The 13755-nt window shown below is 34.5% G+C and overlaps 1 protein-coding gene across 1 annotated transcript in view; it reads right to left on the reverse strand.

The window, feature by feature from the left end:
* Positions 1-13755, reverse strand: part of PPFIA2 (protein tyrosine phosphatase, receptor type, f polypeptide (PTPRF), interacting protein (liprin), alpha 2) — a 345825-nt gene that overhangs the window by 103892 nt on the left and 228178 nt on the right. The window contains exon 6 of the mRNA XM_010561832.1: positions 9158-9232. Coding sequence (XP_010560134.1) covers positions 9158-9232 — 75 coding nt within the window. The remainder of the gene's footprint in view (positions 1-9157; positions 9233-13755) is intronic.

Here is a 13755-nt window from a genome sequence, read left to right on the forward strand (position 1 = left end):
ATCAAGGTATACAATTTGGCCAAGTTCATCTATCAATACTTAGGAAGTTGATCATCACACCCATGAATTCTATTGGATTGCATCCTACTTTTTGTGCTGTAGGAACAGTCAACCAGTCACCCCAGTTAAAATAACCTCAATGCTTTTAGGAGAAAGAATATTCAAAAAGGACCAGATTAGCCCGAGTCCTGTGAGTGATATTCGCAGAGCTCCCCTGATAGTAAAAGGGGTAAGTAATGACCATCACAGGTATTGCACAGATCAGCGTGCTACCTTGGCTTTACAGTAACACACTCTGTTCCACAGCTGTATAAGCAACGGACACTACAAGGCAAATTTATACTATAAATGCCATGGAGCAGGAACCATGTTTTGATATTTTTTTTTACAACAAAATGGAGTCCTGGTCCTTTACTGAAGCTCTGTTGGGAGTGTAGTAATGCCATAACAATCACAGTAAAAATGTGCAATAAAAGCACTCCAATATGAATGTGAAGATGGACTGTATTACTACTAAATGTACCAATAAATATTTATATTTCTGCAGCACTCTAAGCTGTAATTAAGATTAGGCCACATTTTTTAATGCAAATAGAAATACAGTTTCACCCCAAAGGCAAAAGTCTGAGGCCACAGGTATTATAAAAATGAGAATATAACATTTAAACAAAAGAATAGTATGAATATTTGTCATAGATTTCCTAGTTACTTTTGGTTAATTATTTGGACCAAAGAGTTGGAAAAAAGAAAAGATGTGAAAGACTAAAAATTTGTCATCACTTGCTTAACAATAATCAGTAGTGAAGGTGACAGGTATGATGTTTAAGGAGTGAATATTAGTGAGAGAATATACTGGATTAGGTTTATGCTCATTTTGATGAAGATGCTAATTTTATGGAGTGTTTGTGCTGCAAGGTTTAAAGGAAACTGGGAATTTTTAATCTCCAGTCATCATTTATTCAGAGATAAAACCAAAGCATTAAACCACCCATGTTTCTAATCATGGGGGACCAAGGTTTCATTAAGTCAAATGTTTCTGTCAGACAAAAAAATGAAGTAGATTTGAAGAGATTTGCAAAATATATTTAAAATATCTAGCTGTCTGCTCTTTTAATGTATATTTAAACAACTGCTTCATAGCTGCACAGCAGGTTTGGGGGAAAAATTAAGAAAGAGGAATTAGCAAATCACATGTTTTACATGGCTTTTTTACCTTTTGCCATGTTCTTTTAAGCAGTATCTTACAAAACTTAGATTTTTCTTTTCTTCAGAAACTGCAATTAACAGCTTATAGCAGTTTGAGAGTAATGTATGTATGCTTATTGATACATAAGGATGTGCCATAGAAGAAAATTGAGAGGTGCAATAGATCTCAGGCTGTTTTGTGAATAATCTGACTAAAACTAAACTCTACTCTTCAACGATAAATCTGTGATACTGGGATTCACTCTAGTCACAAATCTTTACATAACAAATCCCTTTAAAAATTTCACAAGTAAAGAAAACGAAGGAGAAGCATTAGCCATGACACAAGGTTCTAAGAAAAACATCAAAATTGCAGTGGAGATTCTTAGAAGCCTGAATCTATCATTTCAGTGGAAGAATCTGACTCTTTCTTAACAGCAGTAACATCCTGAAGCACCCTAATCTATTCATATTTGGGGTCTTACAATATTTGGAAAGTAAAAATAGAAAGTAACAGTTGTCTTGATGACATGATATTGAAAGGAGAGTAATATATACAAGTTACCAAGCACTTGACATCAAAGATTTTATTAGAACCATTAATCACACTGGATTAATGAAGGAATAAAAAGCCTCTCCCTTCAGCTACATTTTTCTAAAGAAGCTCTCCATGAATACAAGCACAGACCACACATCCTTTCTGTTGATCACAGTCTTTCTTACAAACTGGTTTCTTCTAAAGAATATGTAGGAGGCATTCAAATTAGATGAAAAGTCAATGCAAAATTTGAACATGCCATCATTATTTTAGGATTTGTTACAGGTGGCCACATGCTGAATGGAGGGGTAAGAGAACAGAGCATCTCAGGATGTCTTTTAAAAATACCCTAAGACATTTGGGCATCTACACACTTCTGCTCTGCAAAATCATTTCAGTGAAGACCAAAGTTGCTGAACTTATTTAACATATATTACTAGGTTGCCAACAGTACACTGTGGCCAACACATAAATAGGCATAAATCACTAAGGAAATTTATAGACGGGGAAATTAAATCTATGAGCATTTTTTATCAATATTTTTGTATAACAATACTAAAATACGTGCAAAATCATTATTTGCTGTCACTGTAGAAAATATATGTTCTTTTTGCACTCAAAATTGAAGAATTCTTCTCTGTGGTATAAATTTATGGAAATTATACTGAGAAACCACTTTTGCAAGTGGAATAGTGAGGTTTGTCTCAAATACGTCAATAGAAATTAATGTTCTAAATTGACTATCTGAAAAATGCCTTGAATTTTAGACCTATTCTGCCCTGAATTTAGTAAAAAATGCTTTTGATGGCAATGCAAAGATCAGCACTGCTGACTTCAATATCCACAAAGACTTTTAGTGTTTTTTCCCTCTGAGAACTTAGATTAGAATTACTTGAGTACATAAAATGAAATCGCTATAGCAACTTGACTATTTCTTGTGCTTATTTCTTTTTGAATTTGTTAAAAAAATAAGGCAATGAAGGATGTAGTGCTGCTGTAGTAATTTTCAACCTTTTCAGCTGCCATGCCACTCATCCTAATTCAAATGTGTAGAGACAGGAATTAATGCTCTGGAATATGGAGTATGAGAAACATCCACAAAACCCCCCTTCATTTTGCTTCATTACTGCATTTAAAACTTAAGGACAACAATAACTTTTTGCAGAGTTAACATGTAACTAGATGTCTAAGGGTAAAGGAAGAATGAAAAGCAATTACATATAGCATATAAAGATTAAATTTCAAATTAAGATATTTTTAATTATGTGCAACTTTGCAGAAACGATACAATTTGGCACAATTACATAGACATTTAAAATTAAAGTTCAGACCACAAAGAAGGTCTCTCCGGAGTTAGACCTGTGTAAATTTATAGCTTAAAAAACCATAAAATTAATATGTAGGAGAGAGTTTAGAAAGCAATAACTTTCAGTTATACCATTATGAGAAAATACGGTAAAACAAGGTACTATAGATAAAGGCTGTTTCAGATTTTTCACCAAAAAATATACTTAAAGTCACCAGAAATAGGTATAAGCCATCTACCTGGCCTTCTTCAAAAAAAAAGTCACTGAATTTCACCCAGTTTCATCCAGAGATTTGACATCCATCATTTCTGAATTTCAGACTAATGAAATCCTGTGTATACTACACGTTCAAGAAATGCATATATTATTTTTCTCAGCAAACTATTCCTTTAACAACATTTCTCCTCCAAAATCACTTTGCTTTGTATTTAAATAAAAAGGCTAAGGCCACCAGGAAACTCCTGCAACAAAAAGTGCCTTAAGCTAATAGGACCTGAAACAGCTGGTGACAAAAATATGTTTTCACATCCAACCATGGGTAAAAAGCACATGACATAGTCAGCTGAGGTTTTACTTTAAAATACATATATATTAAATATTACAGAATATTTCATTAGCAGTAATGATACTACAATCATGTCTGCAGCATCCCTCATGGTCAGACTAAAAACTGTCCTCAACTGTTAAAAGTATCTGCATTTTTTACAGTTTTCTTGACTTGCCCTGCATAGCAAAAGTTAGGCAATTAACGTGGTATTTGAAAGTTCTCTGGTCAACAAGTGTTTACGTTTTCTGGTATTTCTGGTATAGAATATAAAGAATCATAAATTGCAAATCATCCTTTCTCTTCAGTGATGTATGAATGCTTTCATGGATGCTATAAAAAATAGCATTAGGGTACCCTAATGAATAAACTAACCCACCGGCAGGAAGAAACCCACTGCCCAAATACGTGAATGCATGCAGTTACACGAAGCAGAGGTCTATGGTCCAAAAATCCCACAAGCTCTCTGATAGCTCCAAGAGTTAAATTTAGCCTCAAAGTTGAGTAAAATTCTGTAGAAGCAAGTGGAAATTGTAACAATGAGGTTTTAAAAGGAAGCTTGAGTGTTTTAAATATAATCTATGTGTCAATTGACAGAAGCAATATAATGTTTGGCATTTGCAAACAGCATTGGCATTTTCAACAAATGCTGAAGAAAAGCGTATGGTAGTACAGTGACATATAAACTCAAACCTGTAATTTCTCTAATTTCATATTCTACACAGTCCCAGTGTTTTCTGGGTTCCTAAAGTATATCTTTGAGATAATAAATGTAATTAAAGCTGTATTTGCCATGCCACATTTTCCACTAATGAAGAAAGATAGAAAAGCCAGCATATTAACCAGAAACAAAAAAGGGTTTTGGAATGCCACTTATCATACAATTCTTATTAATACAGGAAGATTTTACAAGGGCTGAATAAATGTTTAAAATGGGCAGGAGAATATTCATGTGCAAAGTAAGCGCAGCCATTAAAAAATTACTTTTTCACAGTATGGTATTAACTATGTATAAAGCTTAATTTTACATACAAGCCTTGGGAAAAAGCTCTGAAGGTTATTTTTTGGGAAACTATTTGTTGAGAGTTCTGGGAAACAGTGAAATCTGTTAATGGAAATTGCAACTGTTGTCATCTAATACCGCACATTGCAGCAGGAATGGATTTAAAAGCATCGCTCTGCGCCGTGGTCTATAATCTATGTATCCTTGCCCTGTGGAAGCCACTAGAGCTTGAGTTCCTGGTGACATATGGCACTAATGAAGTATCAGTGTGTCATTTGCAAGTGCTGTAGTTTAGCATACTTTTAACAAGGACTCATGCTCGTAACACTAACAAGAGGATCTCAAAAGCTGTGGAAAAAAGTGGTTATCTTGTCAGTAGTTTCAATATTAAAGTTAATTTCCATGAAGATCATAAATGACAAAACTGGGAAGGAAAATTCACATCCCACCTCCCTTGCAAATGAGATTCATTCTTCTCACATTAGTGTGTAAAAAGGAAGCTGTTTAGCAGAACTTTGTTGGAATTTGAAAATGTTCATATACTCACTGAAAAAATCACATATACCTTCAAAATGTTCATAGACAGACACTATTGTACCACTGAGCTTTGGTATTGGATGCACCACTTGCAGCTTGCCTAATTGCTAACTGCAAATTATAACCTTCAGAGACAAAACTATTTGGAGAGGCCATGCGTTACGTGGAACCAGATGAAAACCAGCATCATTTTAAAAGCACCTGAGGTGTAAGCAAATGTAGCTATGTTTTACAGCAATTTTAACTAAAAACGGGAGGTAATTCTTTTTGAAAATTGTTAACAATATCTACTATTCATGTCAGCTACAGCAGACACACTGAATAGGACATCTCTACCAGTTGTGAACAAATAATGGTTCCAGTGTAAGCATAAAGAAAAAGATGTGATAATTTTGGGTACATTGTGTAATAACTGCTGATAAAAAGCAAATATTATAAGGATGACTATGGAATTTAATTACTGTAGAGAGTTATCTTGCCCCAGTCTGCATGAAAACTCACCAACAGCAATTCAGATTGCTGCTATGTTTAAAGGTCCCTTCTACTGCCACTAATCAGCTGCAGCAAAATAAAATAGTCAAATAACTTTTTCCCCTTGTAAACCATGTATTTAAAGAATTTTCAATCCACTCTTTAAATATAATATAGGCCCATTTTGTAATCTCCCCATATCTAAAGCCCACTGCCTGACTCAGATTGCTTCTGCTGTTTGTAAGGAGTAAGCCACCTAAATTTAGCTGTCTATGTATTAGGTGTCTGCATATGAGCTTGTTGTGAGAGTCAGTTACCTTACACAGGCATTTGGTGTCATCGTAGTGACAAGGAGTATTCCTTCCCCACCTCGAGCTCCAGACAGACATGGCTCTCCTATCAATTTTGTGATGTATCTGGCAGCCCTGGCAGATTAACCACCAGGTTAGCTGCCAGACTGGATTTACTAGAGCTCCACAGACTACAGACAAATTTTAAATACCGGCTCACATGTAGACACTCAAATTCAAGAGTCCTAATTCTGAGCTGAATCCTGTGCTCTGTAAGATTCGGTATAATGTTTAGTGTTTGTAAACATGTTTTACTAAGGAGCTGATGTACCCTATAAGTATCCTGCAGCTTGACACAATTTAAACCCAAGACTTCATATTCAGTAGAATAGTTAATATAACTGATTTGGTTAATTCTATCCCTATAGCATTGTTGTTAAACCTGTAGTAAACGTTCCCTTGATAATCTGATGTATATTTTATATTGTAATTTATAGAGAGAGTTGGCTTTTTGAAAACCTTACAAATTGCTAGCATATTAAAAATGTTACATAAAATCAAAATAATTTCTGTGTAGCATTTACGTGAAAAGGAGATAAACTACATGTTCACTTTTTTATAAAAACTATTGCCTTCACAGAATCAAACCAGCAATGAACCATCTGGTGGATGTTCTTGTTTCTGAAAAGTTCAGTTGAACCAACGACAGTGACTTATGCCATATCAACAGTCACTGTTGGAACTGCAGACCAAAGCCCTTTTCTATTACCCTTGTGTGACTACATATAAACATTAGCTACATGAGCTAATTTCCCCCAATGGATCCAACTGTCCATCTCAATTGCCCCTGCAGTTTAAAGTCAATGTGTGTTACTATTCCCTATCAAATATGATATTCTTTGTAAGATGGTGTTGGCAACTAGAGTTGAAAACAGCTTTGCCAGAATTAGAGAGGTTTTCACTCCCTTTGGTATGTATGTCATATGCAACAAAGACTGTTAAATGAGAGCTTATTTACCATCTAATGATGGAAAGCTATAGTCTCTGTCACTCAATTTTCCTCTTTATATAAGGATATTTCCAATAAGTACTCATGAGTGTCTGCAGTTTCTTATTGTTGCTCTGTGTCAGAGCCACAGCCATAAGTTTTCAGAGAAAGGTGCCATCTTAACATACACATTTCTACTATTTTTTATCCCTGAATCCGTTACTTGTTATATACCTAATCATATACTCATTTAATCAGGGGACCAATTTACCGTCATCATTTTTTGTTTAGATATAGTCCTGAATATATAGGACACTCAGAATCAGTATGAGAAAATGGATATGAAAGAAATTATTAATTCTCTTGGGAGAACAGACACTGAGTGACGGGAATACAGAATTTACTGAAAAACATATTCAATTCCCTTGGAAACTCGTCTCATTTATTTTCATATATAGTACAATAAATTTTTAAAGCCCTTTATTGCCTGTGTATTCACTGTGGAATCTAGTATAAAACCAGGCTTATATATTGCAGTTCTCTAATTAATTTTGTCTCGTTTAAATAACTAATTGTATGAACATTATCTGACCTCTTGTTCAAATGCATTAACTGTTTGAAAATAATCCACTGATTCTCTTCCACATTGCTTCCCATCTAGCTCTTTTTTCATTATTATTTAATTGAATTTCCATTTTTCAGCTTTAACAGTTTCTCACAGGAAACTGGAATAACAGTATTTATATTGAGTTAATGGTTATGTTATGCTTGGTTGATTAAATGTCATTCTAAATGTTTTTAGTATCATGTAGACACAAAGTTTGTACAACATTTCTAAGGATTTGGGGCAAGAAAGGCTATGAAAGTCCTATTTCAATTTAATTTCATTGTGTATGTTTTTACTGCATATTGTCAATACAAGTTTCACTAATTTTGTTTAAAAACTCCAGATAACAAGGCAACGCTCTGAAGACCTGGTGCCATGCCCTGTGAAGTGAACTTGGATTTAATTGGATCATGATTGGGAAGGATTAGAGGAGTGCAATGCATCTCAGTTGACTTGACTGACCAAAGGGACTGCTTTCTATTTAATAAACACTAGTGCAAATAACAGATTATGCAACATAGTATAACTAAGTCATTTGAAGCCAAGTATTCTGGAGACTGTGAAAAGGAAGAATAAAAGAGGGATTTTATATTTGTACAGATAAAGTGCAGTTAATTCAGAGAAGAAAGGGTTGATTCAAAATAATCTGGTCCATAGTTTATAAAAAGTAAGTACTAATATCTTAATTGCAGATCCTGTTTTTAAGAAGTTACTCTAAGAAAAATAACTTTTTGAGCTTAATATTGGAAAAAAATTACTTTAGGAGTCTCTATTTTACATTATCACACATTATTCTGAACTACAGGTATTTAATTTTTCCAGAATTATTTGGTAGTACTTTAAGTTTGTCTGTGGCTGTTTTCAGTTTGTCTTAAACCTGAGTAAAATGACACTAGTAAATGGACATAACCCAAAATAGCTTTAAACCAACTCTATTGCTTGTCTGACTTATTTGTAAGTGTGAGAAGCACATGTCATGTGGAGATTCAGAACATGATAGGAATGGTAAAGTCACCAGCAGACTCTATTATTTATATTTTCTGGCTTCAGAATCATGTCTCTGGGGTGCAAAATTCCTTTCTGTATGTGTGTACAGCTGTGTGTGCAATACAGTTATGTGCTGCTGTTCACCCTTTCAAACAAAAGAGAACAGTCTGCAGAATACTGTACAGGAGAAAAAATCTCTTGTCCAAGTTCACAATAGTTACATGGCACCACAGTTCACCATGATACACTGCAATTAAAAGGGAAGAGACAAACCTAAATTTCAAGGTCATCCATAATCCTTCCTCCATCAATGTTAACGTTTATATAATGTGTATATGTATGTGTGCGTTTTACTTAATTTTATAGTAAAATGGAAATTCAGATTATTAAATTGTTTATAGTATCTGACACATTCGTTGGTTCACTCCTTTTTCATGTCCAACAAGAAATTTGGGAATCTGTCACTAGCTCTTGGTTTTTGGCTTGCTCACAAGGGAATAGAAGAAGGGAATAAATCAGTAACCAGAAGGTTGTATTAATCTTACAACCACCTTAAACAAGCCTCACTGAGCAGCTTACTCAGAATGTAATTGATCTTTTTTTTTTTTTTCTGACAGTTTGAAGAAAAGTGACAGGGAATACATGGGACAGAGTATTAGAGAAATTGAACCTCAAAAGGGGAGAAAGTGTTTTATGTTACCTCCTGGTTAGCAGCAGCTAGTTCTTCTTCCAGTGCAGAGACTCTTTCTAAAGAAACCCTCAGTCGTTCCCTTACCTAGAAGAAAAATCAAAATATGTGCAGTAACGTAATTTCTATCAGTCTTTAAAGATTATATAATCTGCCATATGCACTACTGCATGCCCTGCCAGTCCATTTGCAGGCATGTGTGTTGCATCCTTTCATGAGAAATACTGTGTAGTAAACATTTAAACCTAACTATAGGAAGACTTAACCCATGAAAATAGGTGTCAAGCTTTAAATGCCATACTGCTGTTCCACAGTTTGACTATAATTTTATGGAATGCAAAGCAAATGCAAATAATCTAAGACCACATTAGGCATAAAAATAAAACGTTGTTCACAAGCATCTTTTACAAAGGATAAGGAAAAAAACATTCGCAGATGTTTTAAGTCCACTCCATGAAAGATAACTAATCTGTTCATACTAATTGATTGCAACAAATTGACTGAAAAAATAACTTGCAGCATTGCCTTCAGGCACACATACTAAAGTTTTTATACATCATCATGCAGTTTGTCTGGGTTCTGCAAGAAGTCATAAACAAGATATACTCTCATAAGCAGAAAAGACTGCTGTGTTTGTACCAGTTTCATAGATGACCTATTCTGTTCTAAGGATGTCTATGATCTACTCAATTATTATTACTATTGTAATTATTACTAAATATTAATTATTATTAAATAATAACAAATTAATACGTCTGAAGACATATATACTGTTGTTTGAGTGCTCTGGCTAAGCGTCAGCTCAGGTAGCATAGACAACCTAAGCTGGTAATGTAGTTGCCAGTCTCCCAATATGATTAAAGGCAAATCAGACCCAAAGCAATCTTCAGGGCTGTGGGTACGTGACTCTCTCTCCTGACCATGAAGGGAGCCTATGGCAACTCCTCTTCTAATCTATACAACTTCATTAGGCACCTCACATGATTTTACAACCTGGCTAATTAGTCAACACTCAGGATATATTTCTATACATGTTCCACCTACGCTGCGGCAATGCTGTTCCAGCTGGTGATCCAAGGATGTTTAAGGCTGTTAGCAATGTTTGTAGAGAAAGTTAGCATATTCTATTAGACCAAGAGATGTAGCTGGAAAACAAAGCAAAACAAAAATCAATCTTTCATGTACAATGGAACATTGTACATCTTCATGTACGTACAATTGTTTTCACACCCTTGACAAATATAGAAGATCCCTGAAAAGGTTGTGTATGTCCTAACGCTTTCATACTTTTTCCAGTGATACCTCTTAGTCTAATAAATATTACCTTTCCTTACATAATTTAGTTTCCATTACTACTTATAGAATTGAAATTTTGCAGAGACTCACTACATCCCAAGAATGGCTTAGAATTTAATAGATGAAAATTACTTAGCAAAACTATAACATAGCATGTTCACTAAACTTTAAAACTAAATCTACAGATCAAATACATATTCAGGAAAATAACACTAAAAAAGAAAATTATTCAGCCTTTCTAACAAATGCAAATATAGTTGCTTATGCAGTACTTTGAGGTTTTTTGTTCTCTTTACATACTTCAGCTTTATTAACAGAAAAATTGAAAATTTATTTTATGTATTCACATAAATTATTTGAATGCTCTCAGATAACTATAGTTTTACTATACACTAATATTTACTGTTGTTTGAGTGCTCTCATAGTGTGACTATGTAGTCAATAGGTAAGCTGCAGTAACTGACTGTACCTGTTCCTCACCTGATGCAAAAGAAGTTTAAACCATCTTGAAGTGGCAATGACTGAGCCATCTCTGAGTGGCAGTAATAAGAGTGAAAATTACTACAGATTTTCATGGCTGTTTCAACTGTTTTCGTGCACCAGAACAACAGAATACAGTGAAAATCTGCAATGGAACCCCAAATGATTTTGCTATTTATTAAATTTTTGTACTATTTTTCATCAAATATATATGTAAAAATCTTTAACCATAAAGTTTGCTTTCCAAAATGAGCTACATAATTCCTGGAAAACATCCTCGTAAATCTTCAGATTTATCATAGTACATAAGCTATTATCACAATCATTTTACATAATTTTTTTAGTATTCAATTCTAACAGACTTGGAATATGTAAAATTAATTTGAAATATTATCTTTACTAATTCTAATTTATTCATAATTTCCATCTAATTCTATTTTTCATAAAAATACTTCACACCAAATGTATAATGCATCAATTATTCTGGCTGTAATTGAAAAACTTTAATTGTTTAAATAGCTGAAAAAGCATTTCTTACTTCATTTGCCTTTCCTTTTTCCTATTTTTTAAATCATATTCTGCTTGAAAAACAGTACTATTTCTCCAGCTCTTCTACCAACTTCCAAGGGCTGCTCAATGACCTGTTTCCCCACCCAGATGGACGAAAAGTCCAAGGCAGTATGAGTCCACTACCTGGTACTCACATTTTTCCTCTCTCTCTCCTCCTACCATGCTCTCTGCCTTCCCAGAGGTTCCCCCAACTCCTCTGTGGATCCCCAAACTCTCTTCCTGTACCCTGCTTCTCTTCCCACCACCATTTCTGTCTTTCACTAGCTCTCCACTATTAAAGTCCATGTCCTACCAGTGAGGGGTGTAATCCTGTCTTCAAGAGGCCTGATTTCAACCTCTCTAACCACAGTGGGAGCTGGCAGACAACAATTTCTTAATGGAAATCTCAGCTTAGATGTAAAAAATACATGGAAAAATGACAGTCATCTTTCTGGCTTCCATCCTCTTGGCTGTAAGTGCTGCTGAGGGACAAGATGATTAAGAGAAAATTCATAAGATGGCAGTTGTTAATAGCTGAAATGAAATGCAATGAGTTGGTAATTTTACTTTAAATTTTCGTAAGTTTCCTGAAACCTCCGTGTATTCAAGCCTAAGTGTTTTATAAATGAGAATGCATGCTTAAAAAATATGTTATAAGATGTCTACCACTGGCATTCACTTTGAACAGTGTTAGAATTTGCAAACCAACTAGGCCACATTACTGAGGACATCACAGCTCTACAAGGAGCTGGAATCAGAAAAATTATCCTTAACCTTTACACACTGTGGTACTGTAGAACTGAATCCTAGTGAGTTTTATATGGACATTTTAAAGCCTGAAAACAACAGTCCTTGGAAATAACAGGCATTTGTTTCAAAGAACATTAGGAGACATTTTTTACATGGCACTTCGGAAAAAATAATAGGTAGACAATTAATATCTTTACTCTGAATATCAAGCTATTATATTCAAATCCATTTTTTTTCATTATTGTCAGTAACAACATGGAACAGTACAGTGTGACACAGAGCAACAGTTGGAAGTTGTTTCCTTTCCTTTGCCTTTCCTTGCCTTGCCTTGCCTTGCCTCCTTTCCATGTACACAGTTAATTCACTGCCTTTTTTATAATGACCTAACCAAAATTGCTGTCTGATGGCCCTTATTTGTTCTCTGAATATAAGAGTTGCTAAAGGAACTGAAAGCAACTGTGCCTTGGCACAGATGACTTCTTTTTTCCTTTCATCTGACCAGTAAGCAACTAATTCAGATTCACATTTGCCACAGTGACACTGGAAATGTTGCAACTAATTCTTCATGTTCAACCACATACATAGTGGCTGTTAAAGTTGAGGGAAATCTTTGATTTTATCAGTGAAAAAGAGGAAAAGTGCTCATCAGCGCTCTGATCTGAAGGAGAAATCTGCTCTGGTTTACAGCCCAGAAACTAACTTTATTTCTGACTTTAAATTTCTTTCTCAGTCTTCAACTGATTTCAAAATAAACTTGAGGAAGAACACAAAAGCTGATTAAAGATTTCAAGTTTGGCCATTCACATTCCAGGAAAGAATACAGGCTACAAATGCCATACTAATGTATGCGGTATACATATATTTTGAAAAAAATTTTACTCTGAACACTATTTACCAGTTGGTAATTGTATTAATGTTTTCCTTTGTAGCTTTGTAAGTTCATATCGAATAACCTTTGAATCTAAACACAGGGCAACAGCCAAAGCCTCTGAAAAGCCATATACAAACGTATTGCAAAGAATTTTGTAATTATGTTACAGCAAATGAAACAAACAGAACCATCCTCATTTCTGAGAGGTGCAGGAAAGGGTGTTGTTCCTGGTCACTATCTTGTTAGAGAAAAAGGAGCTGGAACAAATGCAAACTATTTTTATGTGATAATTTGTTTTTTTCATATGATGAATGCAAATTAATTATTAGAATATTGCATTGTTTTCTCTTTTCTGGAAGTCAAAGACAGTGAGTCACTATAGTTCATAGAAGCAAGCATTATCTTAGTGAGATTGTGTTTATCACTTCAGAAGTAACATACTACTCAAATTTCATCTTGTCCTTCAATGTATTTCTACTTTCTTGGACACTAGGTAAAGCTTTTCTAAGTAAAGTTTCATAAAGTAAAACTAACCAGATGTCACCTGATCTGTCAGAACATGCTATAATATGCATTTTTAAAGGACAGATTCCCATTACAGTGCCACAGACACAGCAGAAAACAGTTGCTCTCTCCATGTTAGAGGGTGTAGCCAGCATGTGCC

Source organism: Haliaeetus leucocephalus, unplaced genomic scaffold, assembly GCF_000737465.1.
Source record: "Haliaeetus leucocephalus isolate CR32 unplaced genomic scaffold, Haliaeetus_leucocephalus-4.0 Scaffold151, whole genome shotgun sequence".
Classification (NCBI taxonomy): domain Eukaryota; kingdom Metazoa; phylum Chordata; class Aves; order Accipitriformes; family Accipitridae; genus Haliaeetus; species Haliaeetus leucocephalus.